Source organism: Mus caroli, chromosome 2 (assembly GCF_900094665.2).
Source record: "Mus caroli chromosome 2, CAROLI_EIJ_v1.1, whole genome shotgun sequence".
Classification (NCBI taxonomy): Eukaryota; Metazoa; Chordata; class Mammalia; order Rodentia; family Muridae; genus Mus; species Mus caroli.
In genome coordinates, this window is record NC_034571.1 from 104,277,669 (window position 1) to 104,299,634 (window position 21,966).

Sequence of the window (21,966 nt, forward strand, 5' to 3'; positions counted from 1 at the left end):
TTGATGTCCTCTACCATCATCATGAGATATGCTTTTAAATCCGGGTCTAGGTTTTTGGGTGTGTTGGGGTGCCCTGGACTGGGTGAAGTGGGAGTGCTGGGTTCAGATGATGCTGAGTGGTCTTGGTTTCTGTTAGTAAGATTCTTACCTTTACCTTTCGCCATCTGGTAATCTCTGGAGTTAGTTGTTATAGTTGTCTCTGTTTATACATTGTTCCTCTGGTGATTCTGTTACCCTCTATCAGCAGACCTGGGAGACCAGCTCTCTCCTCTGAGATTCAGTGGTCAGAGCATTCTCTGCAGGCAAGCTCTCCTCTTACAGGGAAGGTGCACAGTTATCTGGCGTTTGGACCTCCTCCTGGCCGAAGATGAAGGCCCAAAAGAGTACCTTTCCCAGAAGCAGTGTTGCTTTGGCCTGTCACAGAAGCTGTTAGCTTCAGTAGTCCACATTCTCACTTGTGCAGACTACTTTCTGTGGAGTCCTGGAACCAAGATGGCTTCCGCGGATCCTGAGGCAAAAACCTCTCTATTTTACTCTTTATTGTTAATTTATATTTGGCATATAACATTGCTATAAAGGATTTTCAAGAAATGAATTGCAACTTCTAAATAGTAAGCAATATAAGACATAAAATGGATTTCATGTGTTCTCTCACATGTATCAAGTAATGGTTGAGTCTATTTATTAAATATATGAAAGCATAGTTAAGGCTTTCATAGGGACTATAATGAGTAACGATAGAAGGAATAAGGCCAAGTTAGGGTTTAATGGAATATAAATATAAGTAAAGTGTAGTGTTTATGTATGATTAAATGCTATCATTTTGTAAACTAATGAAAACTTTTAAAATTTGAAAAAGTATTCCTTCTTTGAGTTTTACCTCTCATTAAATAGCAATACCCTTCCCAGTACACTTATGACTTCTGAGTTAGAGTGGGAAAGCAAATGACTGTAGCTGCCCCAATTCTTATAATTCTTCCACATACCACTAAGCCTTGGACCAAATGAAGTTATTTTTATTTGGACAAAAAACACCCTGAGTTCCACCCAACTATTTTTTTCTCCAGTTTATTTCATTATTACCTATCTAGAGTTGGGGGTTTTGTTTCAGTTTATTTTGTTTTGTTTTTCTGTAGTATAGCCATTCTCTCTTGCTTTCAGAATTAATCTATGCTTCTTTGGTATTCATACTTTTAAAAATTCGTCTTTGTGATTATAGCCACTTTGGATTTCCCCTGTAGAGCACTATTATCATAGAATTATTATTTCTGTTTCTTCCTCATTTTGCTTCCAAGATGCTTGTAAGAATGCTCAAAAAAAAAAAACTTATTTTCTTGAAGTCATATCAAGACTCTCCATTTAAAGGTTTTATATCTATACCTATACCTCCCCCCTCTCTCTATATATAAACTATATATATATATATATATATATATATATATATATATGGATGACATGGACAAACAAGTGGTCTCTGAGGCTTTATGATTACTTAAGAATTTATTGCAATTATAAAGGTGTGACATTCTGACTTTTTTATGTTTAATGCCTTCATCAAATATCTGTACAAATGAATATTTTATTTGTCAATATAAAACTTCAATCATGCTTAGTCTTGGAATGGTCATTTTTTTTGATTTGGGGATAAATCCATGTGACTATCAATAGGTTTAATATATCACTTTGTGCAAGCAGAGTTTCATTTTAAAGGCACATATGTCTTAAAGTGCATATAAAATATTTCACTAAAAAACAATGAACACAACTTCAAAACAAAAGTAAAAGATAAATGGTCTCAAATATAGTCCTAGAAGGAAACTGTTTAACCTTTTAAAAGTAGCATTTCATGGTTCATTTACACCATTCAGCTATGAATAAACAAGCACATCATGAATTGTACAGGTAAATGAATGGAACTGGAGAATATTATCCTGAGCGAGGTAACCCAGACCCAAAATGACATGCATGGTATGTGGATATTATAAGTGAATATTAGCCACATACTTTGAATATTAGCCCATACTATGCTCCACAGACTCAACTAAGCTAAACATGAAAGAAAGCTTAAAGAAGGATGCTCCAATCTCATTTAAAAGGGGGAATAAAATAGTCACAAGGGGCAGAAGGATGGACAGAACTGGGTGGGAGAGGGAATAGGGAGGGGACTGAGGTGTTCTGGATTGGATGTGTGAAGAGTCAGCAGAGAAGGCCAGAGAGTCAGGAAAGTGAATGGAGATGTGGCTGGCATGGGTGGGAGTAGAGGACATATCTAGGATGTGCCAGAGACCTGGTATGGGGCTCCCAAGAGTTCATGGGGGTGGCTTTACCTGAGACTTATAGCAGTATAGAAATGGAAAATGAAGAGGCTACATCCTGTAGCCAGGAAGGACCCCAGTGGAGAAATAAGGACACCAACCCACCCACAAAACTTTCAGCCTAAAATTTGTCCTGTTTACAAAAAAATTCAGAGGGACAAAGAAGGAGCAGAGATGGAAGGAATAGCCAACCAATAACTGGATCAACAGTTGGCATATAACATTGAAACCCATAGGCAAGCACCAATCCCTGACACTATTAATGATACTGCTATGCTTGCAGAAAAGAGCCTAACATGACTATTCTCTGAGAGGCTCTGCCCAGCATCTGATAGTTGCAGATACCCATAGGCAAACTTTGGGCAGAGGTCAGGAACTCTTATGGAACAGTTGGGGGAAAAATAGAAGGCCCTGACAGGGATAGGAATTCTACGATAAGACTAACAGACTCAACTAACCTGGATCCTTAGTGGTTCAGAGACTGAACCACCAAACAACGAACACTCATTGGCTGAAACTAGACCTCTCCCCATGCTTGTACATACATAGCAGATATGCATCTCAGTGTACGTGTGTTTTCCCCAGAAATGCAACACCTGGAGCAAAAGTTGTCTCTAGAGCTATTGCCTGTTCCCCTGGCTGGAGTGCCTTGTCTGGCTTAAGTGAGAGAGAATGTGCCTACCCATGCTGAGACTTGATGAGCCAGAGTGGTGAGATACCTGGGAAGAAGCACCCTCTCAAAGGAAAAGGGAATGAGCATAGGAGGAGGTGCTCTGTTTTGGGGGACTAGGAAAAGGCAGCATTTGGAATGCAAATTAATTAATTAATTATTAAGAAATAACATACAAGAAGGGAGATCAAAGTGTGGGTGCTTAGAAGAGGGTAACAAAATACTCACGGGAGCAAATACAGAGACAAAGTGTGGAGCAGGGACTGAAGGAAAGGCCATCCCGACACTGCCCTACCTGGGGATCCATCCCATATACAGACACAAAATGCAGACACTATTGTGGATGCCAAGAAGTGCTTGATGACAGGAGCCTCATATAGCTGTCTCGTGAAAGACTCTGCCAGAGCCTGACAAATACAGAGGTGGATGCATTTAGCCAACCATTGAACTGATCACAGGGTCCTCAATGGAGGAGTTAGAGAAAGGACTGAAGGAGATGAACGGATTTGCAACCCCATAAGAAGAATAACAATATCAACCAACCACACCCCGAGAGCTTCCAGGGTCTAAGCCATCAACCAAAGAGTACATATGGAGGAACCCATGTCTCCAGCAGCTTATGTAGCAGAGAATGACCTTTTTGGGCATCAATGGGAGGAGACTGGTCCTGGGAAGGCTTGATGTCCCAGTGTAGGGGAATGTGAAGGCTGGGAGGCTGGAGTGAATGCATGGGTTTGGGCACACTCTCATAGAAGTAGGAGGAGGAGGGAATGGGATGGGGGTTTCTTGAAGTAGGGGAGGGGATTCAGGAAAGGGGATAACATTTGAAATGTAAATAAATAAAATATCCAAGAAAAAAAAAAGAGAGAAAATAGCATACACCTATAGAACCTTCCAAATGAATTCTCTGAAGTCTTCTAATCATGAATGTCCTTCAAGCTTCCTAGTGAATACCTCTTTTCTATTTGTATTAAATATTCATTCTTCATAAAATTCTACTGAAAAATATATATCCTTCTGTGTTTCTGTTTTCATTAGTTTATGAACTTTTATGACCACTTCAATGTTACCACTTCAATATTTAAGAATCATAAAGTTAAAACTGTGAAACCATAAATATATTCATACTTGATAATACATGATTTCATTTATCTATGGTTCATAGAAACAAAGAGTTCCCCAATGAAGGAGTTAATGCCTTCTAAAGTGATAAAACATAAGGAATTTTGTTGTAGTTCTTAGAACATGTATGAACTAAACACACGTTTTATTTTCATGCAACCTTATATCACCATGCCATGCTTAATTGGAGTGTATTAAATATTTTGCTATCTCTTATGATCATCTGCCTCATTTCCATGCATTTCATCTATAAATAGTATTTTTCTTATTCTTCATCCCACATTCATTATTTTATTTACATGTTACCATTGCTCTGTATTAAAATTTATTTTGCAATGTTGCTCATAATGCAAGCCATTTTTAAAAATGTAACAGTCTGATGTACTGCAAAAACTATCATTGAACATATTTCCTACTACATATTTAATGAATTTCTTTTGTAGAGATTTCTTTTGGTTAATGCTGCTTCTTAATTACTTTTTTAAAAATATCATTATCCCATTTATGGGGAATATATATATATATATATATATATATATATATATATAGTTTCATTCCTACCTGTAGTTTTTCTATTTGTATCATTTTGACACCATTTGGGTGTTGTTCCAGAAAAATGTCCACCATCACTCTGTGGAAGATAATCAAGGGTAACTTTATTAAAACTGGTATCATCTATGAGTTTCATAAATATCTTTCTTTACAATATTCCTAAAATTCAAATTTCCAAAGCATTTATAATGGTATATTAATAGAAATGTGTTGAAGGAAAATATTTCAAAAACAAAATGTTTTTTGTATCAATATGTTTTTTCCTGTCATAAGGCCAATGACTCTGCAATCTGCTCTGGGAAGGTAGGAGAAAACATGATACACACACCACTGCACTCCTGAGTATTTCATGTAGAAGTGAATCAGAATACCTACATCCACTGTTCATTCTACCAAATATCTTTTGACAAATTGAATTTCACATATATAATACAGCATTTAACTTTTGCTTGTTATTCGATGTCAGAAGTCATGAGGCAAAAAACATACATACTGTATTGAGAGAATTAACACTCCTTAATACAAACAGAAAGTCAATATGGACAGCAAACAAGTCTTTGAAACTTCTAAAATTATTATTATTTTTTTGAAGGTGAACATAGTTTTATTTCATATTAACTTACAGTGTTCTCCACCTCATAGAATAGAGCCTATCTGCTTGTGGACGTTGTACATCGTGGTGCGCACTAGGCTCCGCACCACGATGTACAACGTCCACAAGCAGAGAGACAGCTATATTTGGGTCCTTTCAGCAAAATCTTGCTAGTGTATGCAATGGTGTCAGCGTTTAGAAGCTGATTATGGGACGGATCCCTGGAAACTTCTAAAATTATTTACATTAAATGTTTATTAGTAGAAAATTATTAAATATTTGGGTGAATATTATATTTTTATATTGTCTTTAAAAATAGAAATGAATTATTATATGCAGGTATGTATATCATTTCTGATGTAGAACGACATTCTGAAAGCATAAGAAGTTCTAGTAAGAGGAGAATCATATATATGTTTCCTAATCAAAAATTTAAAATATTCAAAGCACTTATTGGAATGTTGACTATAAATTAAAATGACAAGATTCAGTATAGATACGGATGCTTATTCTTCCCCCTTCCCACTCTGGCCATCTCAGAATATATAGACTCAGGTGACAAATATATAGACACAGGTGACAAAGACCTATGACCCAGTGTTGTCACTGTCCATATTTCCCTCGGTGATAGTCCAATAAATAACACATTGTTATCTTCTAGCTCCTAATCTGATCCATTTTTATAATTATGTTTTTAAAAACTACAGAACTCAGCATGCATTCACAGTCTCATCTTGACCACAGACTTCTTCAATATTACGTACATTAGAAATGTCTATTTTTTCATATAAACCACCTCATCTGAGTTTGGTTTTCTACGTGGACTTTCCTTCTTTCTTTGTAACATGTCCTCTCATCTGGCCTGCTCAACTATAAAGCACATTATAAATCTTGATTTAAAAAACTCTCAAAAGTGAAAATATTGGGAAAAATCTTGAAATTCATCTACAAATTACAATATTGATTCCAAACATGTCCATTAGAAATCTTTTATAAACAAAACTCTGCATGATTTTATCATCTACATGAACTATTTGTACTATGTCCTTGATCAATACACTCTAAAGCACACTGAAAAGACTAAATAGCCTTTCTCAGAATTTCTGTTTTGCCTCTTTCCAGTGGAGTGAGTTGCTATTGTTTTGATTGTTTTTGTCATTGGAAAGCTAATCCTTGGCTTGCTTTCTATCTTTGCCTTCATGAGGGAAAGTGGCAGTCCCTGGGCTGGTGCTCATGATGTTCACACTGGTTCTACACTACAGAGTCAATCCTCCCAGAAAACACCGTCTCAGACAAATCAAACTTGAGTCTCCAAAGGGATTCCAAATCCCATAGAGTTGAATGCTGTTGAAGCCACACAACCATCAAAAGCCCTAGTGTGGGAAGAGGAATGGGAGGCTTGGAATTGATCATGTACTACAATTCTGCCTAAAATAGAGAGAAGAAACAACAGATAGCAAGCAATAAATAAAATTTAACATTGATATTCATAATATGTTATCACACCCTTGAAATGTAAGAGAAGAACAGGCATCTAACATGAGCCAAATAAAGTTCCCTTGTTAACAATTGCAGCCATTTAGTCATTAAGAAGAAATGTGATCATCTTTTCAATTTACAAGAATGATATACAAGAAATAGCACAGACTATATTTGGAACATATTTTTATCAAAATCTGAAGATAACAATTGAATATATACTAGTGTATATTTTAAGAATATTCTATGTTTTATAATTAGTGAAAAATTTAAACACTTAAAACTAGTACTAGTACCCTAAAATGTAACTTTTTAATGCTATATAATTAAACAAAAGTAAACAGAAACAAACAAGAAATATCTTCATACCACTGACTGTTTGTCTTCATTGGCATATGAAAATGATTCCTCCAGTGACTCAATTTCTAAGTCTGATTCTGTAGGTAAATATATTCAGTTAACTTGTGAAGAACTATTATGTCTTAAAACTGGTCTTTTATAGCAACATATAAGTGTATACAGTTACTAATAATGTTTTTTCTATTTTTATTATATCTTTTCTTTATTTACATTTAAATGTACTATTAATCTTTTTAAATTAACAATTTCAATTAATTATAATATTGAGCTGGTTGTTTATACTCTTAAAGATAATTCTAATTGACTAACTAGTCAAAAGTTCACTTAAAAAATCAGTAGATGGCAACATGTTCAAGGTACACAAGCATTGAAAAGATCCATCTATAACCACACCTATATAAATTAACATACCTACAGAACAAATCATACTTCATAGCAGTGAATTGTTTCAGACTGTAGAATAACTTATTTCATAATACATTTTAAACTACTTGTTTACCTATTTCTTTACAAAAATAGTTGATAACTTAATCTGTTTTGGGGGTAATCAGCCTGTTTCTCACATTTAAAAGGTTTATGTATACTGTCATAAAAGTTTTGAGTTTTAATACTCAGCTTTACATAAAAACGGTTCTGTGATTCTAGCTCTCTCTACCAAGTAAACAAGTCCTGTTTTCTGTCATATGTCTTACTCTATTGACTTTTCTTCCTTCCTAGAATTTTATCATTTTTTACGTGTTTCTACCTCTCACTTGTATACTAAAGATTATACTAAAGAAGATTGATTTTTATTAAATTATTTTATTTAGTTACATTTCAAATATTTTCCCCCTTTCCTGGTCTTCCCTCCCCAAGTTCTTCACCTCATCCCCGCTCCCCTTTGCTTATACCGTAGAAATTTTATGTTATCTTTTTACAGGTAGTTTTTCTTGATTTTACTCAATAATTCTTTGTAGCCGAACCAAAATGTTTTGACGTTAGATGCCACAATGTCCTTTAGGAAACATTAGGAGTGGCTAATAATAGTCAATGTCTTATTTGGCAATAGGTGATGAACTTAAGTAGATAAAGGAATGATGGGATGAGAATAGGAAATGTGATTAAAAGTGGGAGAGGCAGTGTGGTTGTATCTGGCCCTGTTATGAGGAGACCGTGCCATGGAATTAATAGTGTCAGGCAAAAGCCAGCAACAGGAAGAAGGACGAGAAGAACATTAGTCTAGAATCAGACTATAAAGCCTCTAATGGAGCTTTGGGTCACTTTGACCTAGGGGTTACAAACCATCATTCAGATTCATGTTTGCAGTGGAAACAGATCACTCATAAAGTAGTCTCACCTGGAAATGAAGCTCCTGGAATAGAAGCATGTGTAGTAGAATGAGAAATATATAATTCCGGTCTGCATAGCAGAATTACAACTCATAATAGTTAAATTCTTGATTTTCATCAGTTTTGTTTTTTTGTCTTTCACTATTATTTTATTGGATGTTTTCTTTATTTACAATTCAAATATTATCCCCTCTCTAGGTCTTCCCTTCTGAAACACTCTTTCTCATCTCCCTCCCCCTGCCTTTATGAGAGTAGTCCCCCACCCACCTACCCACTCCTGCCTTCCTGCTCTGGCATTCCCCTACACTGGGACAATGAACACCCTCAGGACCAAGGGCCTCTTCTCCCATTGATGCCCAACAAGGTATCCTCTGCCACATATATGGCTAGAGCCATGGGTCCCCCATGTGTATTCTTTGGTTGGTGGTCCAGTCCCTGTGAGCTCTAGGGGTTCTGGCCTATTGACACTGTTGCTACCTCTACAGGGCTACAAAGCCCCTCAGCTCCTTCAGTCCCGTCTTCATCTCATCCATCAGGGACCTTGTGCTCATTCCAATGGTTGGCTGCAAGTATATGCCTCTGTATTTTCCAGGCTCTAGCAGAGCCTCTCAGGAGACAGCCAGATCAGGCTCCCAACAGAAGAACTTCCGGCATCCTCAATAGTGTCTGGGTTTAGCAACTTTATATGGGCAGTCTCTGGATGGCCTTTCCTTCAATTTCTGCTCCACGTTTGCCTCCATATTTCCTCTCATGAGTATTTTGTTTCCCTTTCTAAGAAAGCACTTAAGGATCCACACTTTAGTCTTCCTTCTTCTTGAGCTTCATATGATCTGTAAATTGTATCTCAGGTATTCAGAGATTTTGGGCTAATATCCACTTATCAGTGAGTGCATACCATGTTTTTTCTTTTGTGACTGGGTTAATTCACTCAGGATGATATTTTCTAATTCCATCCATTTGCCTAAGAATTTCATGATGTCATTGTTTTTAATAACTGAGTAGTATTCCATTGAATAAATGTATCACATTTTCTGTATCCATTTCTCTATTGAGGAACATCTAGGCTGTTTCCAGATTCTAGCTATTATAAATATGGCTGCTATGAACAAAATGGAGCATGTGTCCTTATTACATGTTGGGGCATGTGGCATTAATGAGAGGGGAGGCCTTTGGTTCTGTGGAGGCTTGATATCCCAGAGAAGGGTGATGCTAGATAGGTGAGGCAGGAGAGGGTGACTGGGTAAAGGTGCACCCTCATAGAGGCAAGAGTGGAGAAGGGGGATGGGAAGAGGGTTTTTGAAGGAGTAACTGGGAAGGGGGATATCAATGTAAATGAATAAAATGATTACTAAATAAATAAAAGTACAGAATTAAAAGTTTAAGCACTACACCTCAAATGTTTGTCATGTAATATACACCTTTAAGTTAGGGTAGAATGCAAGCATTTCAAACATTTTAATGGACTTTTATTCAAAATTATTTCTACTATATTAGTTACCTTTTATGAAATGATGTGATTCTGTCAACGTTCCTACTTCATTCAGATTGGGCACTTTCCCTTTAGTGGAAGACTGGATTGATTTAAACAGAGGGCATGTAATTTTTTTAAACTTCAGATGACATATAACTAATAATTACAGGAATAAACAGGAGTAATTACCTTCAAGGTAGGATTCGTCCAAACTTGAACTTAAAAGCAAAAGGAAATATAATCAATGTGTTATAAACACATCATCAATCATATATCTGTACTAATAAAAATAAGCTCTCATTTCTGACTTTGGTTTCAAATATTCAGAGATAATTTCCCTGCTTTAGAGAACCATATGACAGAAATTTAGTAATGGAAATATGTACATAAAAATAAAATTATTTTCTAAAAATCTTAATTTATGCATGAAATAGATTATTCTTTAATTAGATGAACTTGGTATATCATATTATGAAGTGGCAGAGCAGCTGAGACAGGATCATTCCTGACTCCATCTGCACCCAGGAAGTGGGGCTGTTCTGCAGCCCTCTGTACACAGTTCCTGCTAGAGGAGAGCTTGTCTCCAGGGAGTGCTCTGACCCCCAGACTCAGAGGTGAGATCACCATTTTCTCTCCAGTGACTGTCTAAGATGGGAACAGCCATGTGCACACAGGCCACAGAAGTGGCAGTGCAGCTGGGACTGGGTCCTTCCTACCTCCATCTGCACTCAGGAGGTAGGGCTGTTCCACAGCCCTATGTGCACTGGTCTTATAAGGAAAGAGCTGGACTCCCAGGAGTGTTGAAACAGGCTTACAGGCCCTCAGGAGGGACATCCTCAAGCCAGAGACAGTAAGAGCAACTAACACAAGACATTACCAGATGGCAAAAGGCAAGTGCAAGAACCTTACCAACAGAAACCAAGGCTACATGGCATCATCATAACCAAGATCTTCTACAACAGCAAGTCATGGATACCCCAACACACCAGAAAAACAAGATTTGGATTTAAAATCACATCTCATTATGCTAATAGAGGAGTTTAAGAAGGACATAAAGAATTTCCTAAAAGAAATACAGGAGAATGGGTAGACGATCTTAAAGAGGAAACACAAAAATTCCTTAAAGAATTAGAGGAGAACACAGCCTAACAGGTGAAGGAATTGAACAAAATCATCCAGGATCTAAAAATGGAAGTAGAAACAACAGAGAAATCAAAAAGGTAGACAATTCTGGAGACAGAAAACCTAGAAAATAGGTCAGGAGTTATAGATGCAAGCATCATCAACAGAATACAAGAGATGGAAGAGAGAATCTCAGGTGCAGAAGATTCCATAGAAAACATTGTCACAACAATCAAAGAAAATGCAAAATACAAAAAGCTCCTAACCCAAAACATCCAGGAAATCCAGGACACAATACAAATACCAAACCTAAGGATAATAGGTATAGAAGAGATTGAAGATTTCCAATTTAAAGGGCCCATAAATATCCAACAAAATTATGGAAGAAAACTTCCCTAACCTAAAGAAAGAGTTGCAAATGAACATACAATAAGCCTACAAAACTCCAAATAGTTTGGACCAGAAAAGAAATTCCTCTCGTCACATAATAATCAAAACACCAAATGTACAAAACAAAGAAAGAATATTAAAAGCAGTAAGGGGAAAAAAGTCAAATAACATATAAAGGCAGACCAATTGGAATTATACCAGACTTTTCTCCAGAGTCTATGAAAGCCAGAAGATTCTGGGCAGATGTCACACAGATCCTAAGAGAATCCAAATGCCAGCGCAGGCTACTATACCCAACAAAACTCTCAATTACCATAGATGGAGAAACCAAGTTATTCTAGACAAAACCAAAATTTACACAATATCTTTCCATGAATCCAGACCTTCAAAGGATAATAAAGGAGAACTCCAACACAAGGAGGGAAACTATACCGTAGAAAAAGCAAGAAAGTAATCTTCAACAAACCTAAAAGAAGACAGCTGCAAGAGCAGAATTCTAACTCTAACAACAAAAATAATAGGAAGCAACAATAACTTTTCCTTAGTATCTCTTAATATCAATGGACTCAATTCCCCAATAAAAAGAAATGGACTGCTGGGCGTGATGGCTCACGCCTTTTATCCCAGCACTTAAGAGGCAGATGCAGGTGGAATTCTGAGTTCGAGGCCAGCCTGGTCTACAAAGTAAGTTCCAGGACAGCCAGGGCTACAGAGAAACACTGTCTTGGGAGAAAAAAAAAAAAAAAAGATATAGACTAACAGGCTATAACAGGCTGGATATGTAAATAGGACCCAGCATTTTGCTGCATACAGGAAACCCACCTCAGGGACAAAGACAGACACTACCTCAGAGTAAAAGGCTGGAAAACAATTTTCCAAGCAAAGGGTCCCAAGAAACCAGCTCTAGTAGCCATTCTGATATCGAATAAAATCGACTTTCAACCTAAAGTTATCAAAAAGAATAAGAAGAGACACTTCATACTCATCAAAGGTAAAGGACAAAGAAAAAAGACAAAAAGGGGAGTTTAATAGGAGTAAATATGAACTGAGTACAGTATTCATGCATGAAAGTATCTTGCTAAAATCCCATTATTTGCTAACCAAATACTTACAACTTTACATCCTGATTAATGGGTTATTTCCACCCTGAATTACCAGTTATTGATAAAACTTAGAATAATTTCAGCTTTAGCCTCTCTGTGTTTCCTCCATGGTGCTGTAAGCATGTCCCAAAGTAAATTACTAAAGTAAACTCATTATTTCTCTTGACCTTATTTTGCCATATTATGACTGACAACCCAAAAGATTCTTCTCTGCATTTCAAGGTTGTGGTCCTGGAATTCAAGTGTTAATAATTGTGTTACATGTTGCCTCCAGAAGAAATTGTTGATACGTCTCCTAGAGACATAGTTTGGGGAGACATATTGGAGCAAAGTACACAATAATTGAAAGGGTGTAGCAAGAAAGACCAAAAGTATGTAATATAGTAGATATATTTGAAAATATAGATATTTGAAGAGGACCTTTGCTGGTAGGACCCAAAGTAAATTGCAAAGAAAGAGAATAGAGAGCCCATATAAGGAAAAATGCACATATAAATTTATCTCCAGCATCTATGTAAAGCCTGGTTTGGCAGTGTGTATCTGTAATACCAGGACATCTACTATAAAATGGTGATTGAAAACAGAAGAGTCTAACTTAAAAAATGTAATAGATGGTTCATTAAAGTTCTTTTAAATTATTAGATTGCAGCATTTATTATTTCTTTTCAACTGTTACACTGAACAGAGACCTGCTTGCTGTGTGCACATGTGACTCTACAGAGACAGCGGCTACTTCTTTGTCATTTATGAGACACACCGCACCAAAGCATATGTTCCATCTTTCTTGGAAAAACAACAGTTTTTTAGTTCATCATTATGGATAACCGTGACCCCCTCCTTTCCCTCTCATGCCTTCCAATGCAAGGACACAATGTCTTCCATTCTACACTCTAGTTCCGGTACTGGCACTCGAGCTGTTTGTGCTAGCGAGCTCTATGTCCCCCTGCTGCTGGTCCAGCGTCAGCAGTGGCAGACTGGGTCTCTATTATCAACTCATGCTTTCCTGAGTTAGATAATCAGTTTCAAAAGGAATATTCAGGTTATTTAACATTGTTTTTAAGTGGCTGTATCAGAAAAAAAAATCTATTTTTTTAATAAAACTATTTCATCACTTGTTTAAAAATGTATTTTGGATCTGAGTTTGGTGATATTATTTCAGCTGCTGCTGTACTACCACAGATTATTGGCTTTTAGTTTCCTAAAGAGAAAAATTGCCTTCTTACTAGAAACTCTTTGTGTATTGCCAGTTTTTCTATTTGGGAAAATCTGAGGATTTACTGTGGTTAGTAGTACAGAAGAAATGTGGATTTGATGAACTAGTGCCTATGATTTTAACTTATGTTTGATATATTGTAGTAGGGTTATAAATGTTGATTATTTTGTGACAACAGCCCAGAATTGTCACTTGTATGTCAGCAGAAGCTATGACCTCTGCTTCCAAAGTTATTTAATTTTCTCAGTGTTTGGATGTTATTTTTTTGTAAGTATGTTAATAAAATTGTAAAGAATTGGAAAAATATAAATATTCTTAACTCAAGCATTTGCTGAATCATTTTTCTACAAAACTTGTTTGTATAAAACTCTCTGAAGAGTTGACTTTTCTCCGTTTTCATACCCTGGAAATCACATTTTGTAAAACTGGGGACCATTCATAATTGTCAGGTACTTTTAAAAATTATCTCAGAACATCACTTTTATATATAGATATAAAATTTTTTGAAAGCAAAGAAGATTAAATACATATGTGGCCCCAGATGTTTGTATAACTCTAGGATGATCTAGACTATGTATGTTTAAATTGACGCAATTCACTGTACAGGTGTCCAGTTTTGACAGTAGATCACATGAAGTTTGATTTGCAAACATTTCTATAGCTGAACTTGTAATATGTGGTTGCCTCCTTAATAATGTTAAAAAGAAATGAAAACAGCAGACTCCAAGTTCATGGGCCAGTTAGCCTGGCATACAGAGTGGTGAACAAGATACCCTGCTTCAAGCAAGGCAAAAAAATAAAACTGAGGTTATCTTGTGGCCTACATATGTGCACCATTGCACCACTATTTCCATATTCACATATAGTAAACATTACACACACACACACACATTTATATGTGTTTACATTTTATGCACACAAAAAACTGGAACTTTGGGACGCTGGAGTTGTAAACAACCTCTCCATTTGAAATTGAGATTGATCACCATGGCAATAAGTATGGTATGAGTGTGAATACCACAGGTACATATGATAAGAAATGATTTTAACAACAAACTAGAAAATATATAACATGAATTGGAAGTCAGTGAATGTTACTATGAGTACAGCATGTATGCAAATGGGTTATTCCTATATGAATAATGTAAAATATTTGCAATTACTTTAAATATTTAAGTATTTTATTTCTATTAGAACTGGACTCTGCCATTCTGATATTAACTGTTATTTAAATTAATTGCATTAAATCATTTCTCTCTCTTTCTCTTTCTCTCTGTCTCTGTGTCTCTCTGTCTCTCTGTCTCTGTCTCTGTCTCTGTTTCTGTCTCTCTCTCTCTCTCTCTCTGTGTGTGTGTGTGTGTGTGTGTGTGTGTGTGTGTGTGTGTGTGTGTGATCTTGTGTAAGGTGGTGCATGCATGCCAGGTGGTCTCTGGAATTCTATCTACCCTCACCCAGTACTGGGCTTACTAGCATGAACCATGACATTCGGGTTTTTACATAGGATATGTATTCAATTTCATCTCCCCGTGTTTCCATAAAAACACTTCGCTGACTGAGCTCTGAACTCAGCACTGTTAGTTTTCTTTCTCTGAACCTTTCTCTGCCATAGTATCCTATGTTGAGGTAACTAATTTTGAATTACCAGAGTACTCTGCTTTTAGTATATACCAGACTCATCAGTTGTTAATTCCCTTGTAGGAAATACAGTGATCATATTTGAGGCCTTGAAATTCAAACACAAAGCAAATTTATGTAAGTCAATGAATAATAACTATAATAAAAATCATAATTAGAAAGAAAACAATAAAAATGAAAAAATAAGATAGTAAAAACAACTGAGCATGTGAATTTATATTTATAGTCTTGAATATTCATTCTCAAAGATAATACACATTTTATAGGAATTCAAATCTGACAAATTAAGAAAAATAGTGGAAAGTTTTAAATTTTGTATTTTATGATTTCTTGCTACAGACTTCATAGATTCAGAACTGTAACCAAATTAGAATATAAATTATTAGATTATAAATTAGAATATAATTTATAGAGTGCAAATAAGCTGCATAATCATGAATGTGTTCCAACTTGATTTCATGGGTATGTTCTATCTTCACTGTAGAAGAAACTACCCTATAAATGGAACCAAAGGAAACTTTGCTCTCTCAGAAACACTTGCTCCAGGCTCTACCATAGCTGAGGACATGGGTAGATAGCTCTGCCATTGCCATTCCAAGTCAACACAGGAAATCTTAAGAAATATTGGGATTCACAACAGGACATTTTAGGGTGCAGACATAAAAGGACCCACAGGTGGCTTAAAATTTAGAACTTTAAACACCTGCCCCTTTCCTTCATTTCCATTCTGTTCTACATGTAACATTTCACCTTTCTCCTCCTCTTCATCGCTCTCCTAACATTCCTTAACTGTGAAAATACTCACAGAGCACTCATACACCTAGTACTGACCACAATTGAAAAGATTTACTAATTTCTTTCTTATTTCCCCAGAGTCCTTGCACATTCATGAACTGGTAACAATAATTACATTCCTTCAGTGACATTTCTTAGTTTTACCTGTTGTTAAAAATCAATTGAGGAGAGGTACAATTGGAGGCACTTTACTTCCATTTTTCTTTGTTATTCATTAAAAGAACAATTCTTTGGTTATTATATTTCATCAGTATTAGCAGTATAAATAAGCATTCAGTCTCATAATATTTAATAGAATATAGTTCTTACCATCTGCTGCTTCTTTTGTTTCACTTTTGTCTCCTTCCTCTCCAGCTCCATGTATATTATTAGGACACGTAGCGAGAGCGTACTTAGAAATATCTGGCTAAAATTAATATCAAAAATGAAGTAATTAATGTTTTCTGAATTATTTTAAGATATGTGAATTTCCCATTTTAAGGAAACTATTTATAAAACAAGAGTGTCCCTAAAAATACAATTATTTCAGCAGCAAGCCTTGTACATGTTGACTAGATTTAGCCTATTTTTCACCACTATGTAAAACAAAGATGTTTACAAGAGACATGTTCACAGATAATTACTTACTTGTACATATTTTATAAAATAAGTTATCCTACCTGACTTCAAGCTATAGTACAGAGCAACAATGATAAAAACAGCATGGTATTGGTACGGAGACAGGTTCATTAATGGAATAGAACTGAAGACCCAGAAATAAAGTCACACACATATGAACACTTAATCTTTGAAAAAGATACACAATAGAGAAAAGAAAGCATCTTTTATAACTGATGCTGGTATAACTGGCAATATGTATGTAAAAATGAAAATAGATGTATATTTGTCACCTTACACAAAGCTCAAGTACAAGTGGATCAAGAACCTCAACATAAAACCAGATACACTGAATCTAATAGAAGAGAAGGTGGGAAAAAGCATCAAACTCATTGGCACAGGGGAAATTTTCTAGACAGAACTCCAATGGCTCAGGCTCTAAGATAAAGAATTGATAAATGGGACCTCATGAAACTGGAAAGCTTCTGTAAGGCAAAGGACACAGTCAAATAGGACAAACTGACAACCTACAGAGTAGGAAAAAATCTTCACTAAACCCACATCCGATAGAAGGCTAATATCCAAAATATTTAAAGAACTAAAGAAACGAACCAATAGAAAAAACAAAAAACACAATTGAAAAATGGGGTAGAAACTAAGCACAATTCATAACAGAGGAATCTTGAAAGGCTGAGAAGCACTTCAGGAAATTGCCAAAGTACTTAGTGCTCAGGGAAATGCAAATTAAAACAACCTTGAGATTCCACCTTACACCAATCTCAATGGCTAAAATAAAAAGCTCAGTTGACAGCACATGCTGGCTGGTATGTAGAGAAAGAGGAACACTCCTCCGTTGCTGATTGGATTGCAAACTGATACAACCACTCTGAAAATCAATCTTGTGGTTCCTCAGAAAATTGGAAATAGATCTACCTGAAGATTCAGCTATACCACTCTTGGGCATATATCTAAAAGACACCCTAACATGTCACAGGAGCACATGTTCCACTATGTTTATACTTTCCTTAATTGGGATAGCCAGAAGCTAGAAACTACCCAGATGTCCCACAACAGAAGAATGGATACAGAAAACATGGTTCATTTACACAATGCTGTACTACTCAACTATTAAAATTGATGAATTCATGAAATTCTTTGGCAAATGGATGGAACTAGAAAATATCATCCTGAGTGAGATATCTTACGCCCAAAAATACATGCATGGTATGTACACACTAATAAATGGATATTAGCTCAAAACAGTACAGATTACCCAGGAAACAACCCACAGGATTCAAGGTTAACAAGTCGAAGGATCCAAGTGAAGAGGCCTCAATCCCACTGGGGAGAGATAAGAAAGCAGTCATCAGGGCAGACGAGGGAGGGATGTGGATGGGGAACATGATCAGGTATTGGGAGACAGGGAAACAGGACTGAAGCCCTGAGAGCCAGAAGAAAGAATTGAAACAGGCAACCTTGAGAGGCAGGAGGTGGGGGACCAACTATTAGAATGGAACTTGGAACATGATGTGCATACAATATGTATATATGAAAATTTCTAAAATAATCAATTAAAAATATTTAAGTTTTAAACTTGCTTTAGGGCATACTAAATAAAGAGGACCACTTCACTCCTAGAACTGAAGGATGGTTTGCACAATGTAAAAAGTTTGCATCCTCAAATAAAAGTTTTCACTTCTAGAAGAGAAACTTTATGTGGTTATATATTAGGTCCTTATAACTACTTGTATTATGTAAGAAAGAAATTTAAGATCTCATTTCAAAGTTCATGCAGCATTTCTATCAACGTATAAACAGCATAATAATTCATTTTTCTAATTATGCCATATAAAATGTTATTTCAGGTTTGAAGAAGATAATCTATTATGAAAGTATCAAGCTATCACTACCCTCCCAGATGATTTTTAAAGAAATCCTTTTTAATGAGGTGAAATATATTTACATCTGTATCTAGTATCCACAGTAGGAAAGAGAAGTATGGTTAAAATCTTGGTCGGCTTTTTCGAAGAGTTTTAACAAGAAAACAGTTGATGGGAAATTGATGTGTACTAGAAAGCAACTCTGAATTGTTGGGGTTGGCCCTGCTGCTGTGAAGGAGCAATTTCAACCCAGATTCAAGGTCTACCCTTAAAAGGAGACAGGAAGTACAAACTGGGCTCAAGGTCTACCCCTAAAAGGAAACAAGAAATGACAAAATTAATGCCTTCTGCTACTACACAAGAATATGAATGCTAAAGTAGATAGCCTGACACAAATGATGTGAGATATCCATCTTCTGAAGATATTTTTAAAAGTAGATATCCATCTTCCATAAATATTTTTGTATCCTCTGTTGACAATATTTTCTCCATTGTGATTCTGTGATGAATATCACATGAGAATGAGTAATGAATTACAATGAGTGGCATTTATCCATATATCATTGATTATATTTGAAAACTACTTTGCTATGGAAATTCTCTTTGTAATAAAATTATTGTGAACAATATATTTCACTCAAATGATTTACTTGATCTTTGTTGTTTATCAAATTTAAAAAATGTTCAATTATTACTAGTCACAATCTTGGGGAAATGTATTTTTCAGTAACTATTATTTTTATTGTCAATAAAATTATAACAAGTAGATCACTATAGAATTCCAAGAGTACACCTGACAAATACATTTCTGTACTAACAAATCAAGTTTAAGAAGCAAACTCTTACCTCATCATCAAACTTGCATGCATTCTCATTTGATTTAGAAAAGGTAGATCCAGAAGTAGGGTCATTGGGGCGCCTACAGAGCAAGTCCATAGTAAACATGGGTGAGTGAACCTCTTAAAAATATGAGAAAGTGTGCATACTGAGTTATATTTTATAATCATAATTGATATGAATAGAGACTAACTTCTTATTTACAACAAAAATGTCCAACTTTCAGTTTCCTTTTTGCCTCTGCCTCTTCCAGTCTAGAAAAGGCTTAATATGTTCAGACATTTTATTCCATACCAATAGTGATAACAGAATTGCTGGAAGGACCTTAGATGAATTTGATTTCACACACTGCCTAAACTGAATGCAGATTTCAGAACCTATTCAGTGGATCCCAAAACATATGCTACTTTAATTCAAAAGAGAGCCTGCTTCAAAGTATGTTTTATTCATCCAGAATATTGAAGTCATGTTTTTCTGCAATGAAAGCAGCTGTAAAAAAGAAATTATTAATTTCCCTTTAGCTAAAAAAGAGTAAAAGGAGGTTTTCGAAACATCTTAAATGTTTTAAAATTAATTGTAATAAATAAATAAATAAATATCCAAATGTGTATGCGATCATTGGGAATGGCTTTCCCAATGAGAACAGAACAGAAAATATGTAGTATATTTTCATTCAATATTTAAATGTGATGCCTTGTATCTAGGCTTGAGGGTTTAATGGACTCCAATCAATCTATGGAAATAAGTAAGGAAATACATGAGGGACTAAGGAAGGCTGATAATCAAATCATGGAAGCACTATTCGAAATGCAATTATACAATCAGATAAATAAATTTTTAACAGAAAAACTAAACATTTAGTATGGTGGTTATAAGAAATAGCTGTCAAACATAAATATTAAGGGTGCTGCAGGGTAGAATACTGTACAAATGCTTTTTCATCTATGCATTCCATGATTAGGAAACATAATTATATAATTTTATAATTATATGATTCTTACTTGTCTAATGACTTGTCTTCAAAAAACTTGTATTCTATTTAAGAAAAAAGAAATATATTTAAACAGAACAATTAAAATCTAAAATGTTAAAAAATATATGACTCTGGGAACAGGGAAATGGATGGAACTAGAAAATATCATCCTCAGCGAGGTAACCCAAACCCAGACAGACACACATGCTATGTAGTCACTTATAAGTGGCCATTAGCCTTAAAGCACAGAATAACCACACTACAATTCACAGACTACCAAAAAAACTAAGTAATAAGGAAGGCCAAAGGTAGGGTGTATCAATCTCACTCAGAAGGAGAAACAAAATAGTCATCAGAGATAGAGGAAGAGTACTGGGTGGGAGAGGGGTGAGGTGGGGGACAGGAGATGGGGATCAGGTGGGGGAAGAGGAGCTGAGGGAGAGGGTTGTGAGTGAGATTAGAAATTGATGCATATCTTGGAGTAGCTGGAATCTTGTGACAGGGGAGGTTCCAGGGAGTCTATGGGGGTGATCCTAGCTGAGACTCCTACCAGCAGGGCATATGGAGATTGAAGTGGCCACCTCTGTAACCAGGTGGGACTTCATTGCATGGAGAGAGATATCAACTCACCCACAAACCTTCAACCCAGGGATAAAGAGGAAGCAAAGATTGAAGGAAAGTTCAATCAATGACTGGCCCAACTTGAAACACATCCCATGACTATAAACACATCCCATATAAGAGAGTCAGTTGCTGACACTTTTAATGATACTCTGCTATGCTTGCTGATAGGACCCTAGTTTAAAACTCTTTCATGAGAAACTTCACCTAGCAGCTGATGGAATCAGTTGCAGAGATACACAACCAAACATTAAGCAGTGTTTGGAGCATCTTGTCTAAGATTTCAGGATAACATTGAGTAAGCTGAAGGGGTCAAGGACACCACAAGAAGACCTACTATCCTGGGATTATAGGAGCTCACAGAGATTGAACCATCAATCAAAGAGCAAGCAGGAGCTGGACTTAGGTCTCCTCCACATTTGTACAGACTCACAGCTTAGTCTTCACATGGGTCCCCTAACAATTGGTGCAGAGATTGTCTCTGACTCAGTTTCCTGCTATTACATCCCCTTCTCATAACTAGACTACCTGGTTGGGCCTCAGTAGGAGAGGATGTGTCTAGGCCTACTGAGACTGGATGTCACAGGGTAGGGTGGTAACCAAAGAGATGTTTCCTTCCTTGAGGATAAGGGAGGAGAAGTGAAGGGAGGGATTTGTAAGGATGGGACTGGAAAGGAACAATGGGGTACCATAATCAGGATAAAAGCGAATAAATAAAGAGATAAATAACTATTTAAATGTATTTGAAAGAATTCCCATTTGCAGGCAAATGTATGAAACTAGAAAATATCATCCTGAGTGGTGAGGTAACTCAAACCCAAAGGGATGTGCATGGTATGTACTCACTAATAAGGGGATATTAGCCAAAATAAATAATTGAATGAAAAATAAATTAATAAATAGACAAACAA

General features: G+C 36.0%; 1 protein-coding gene across 2 annotated transcripts in view; it reads right to left on the reverse strand.

Moving 5' to 3' along the window:
• Nucleotides 1-21,966, reverse strand: part of LOC110289465 (POTE ankyrin domain family member A-like) — a 42,947-nt gene that overhangs the window by 8,892 nt on the left and 12,089 nt on the right. For both annotated transcript variants that reach the window (XM_021155677.1, XM_021155678.1), the window contains exons 7-13: nt 20,463-20,496; nt 19,471-19,543; nt 16,457-16,553; nt 10,079-10,107; nt 9,917-9,989; nt 7,100-7,167; nt 4,669-4,738 (exon numbers count right to left, since the gene is read on the reverse strand). In XM_021155677.1, coding sequence (XP_021011336.1) covers nt 4,669-4,738; nt 7,100-7,167; nt 9,917-9,989; nt 10,079-10,107; nt 16,457-16,553; nt 19,471-19,543; nt 20,463-20,496 — 444 coding nt within the window. The remainder of the gene's footprint in view (nt 1-4,668; nt 4,739-7,099; nt 7,168-9,916; nt 9,990-10,078; nt 10,108-16,456; nt 16,554-19,470; nt 19,544-20,462; nt 20,497-21,966) is intronic.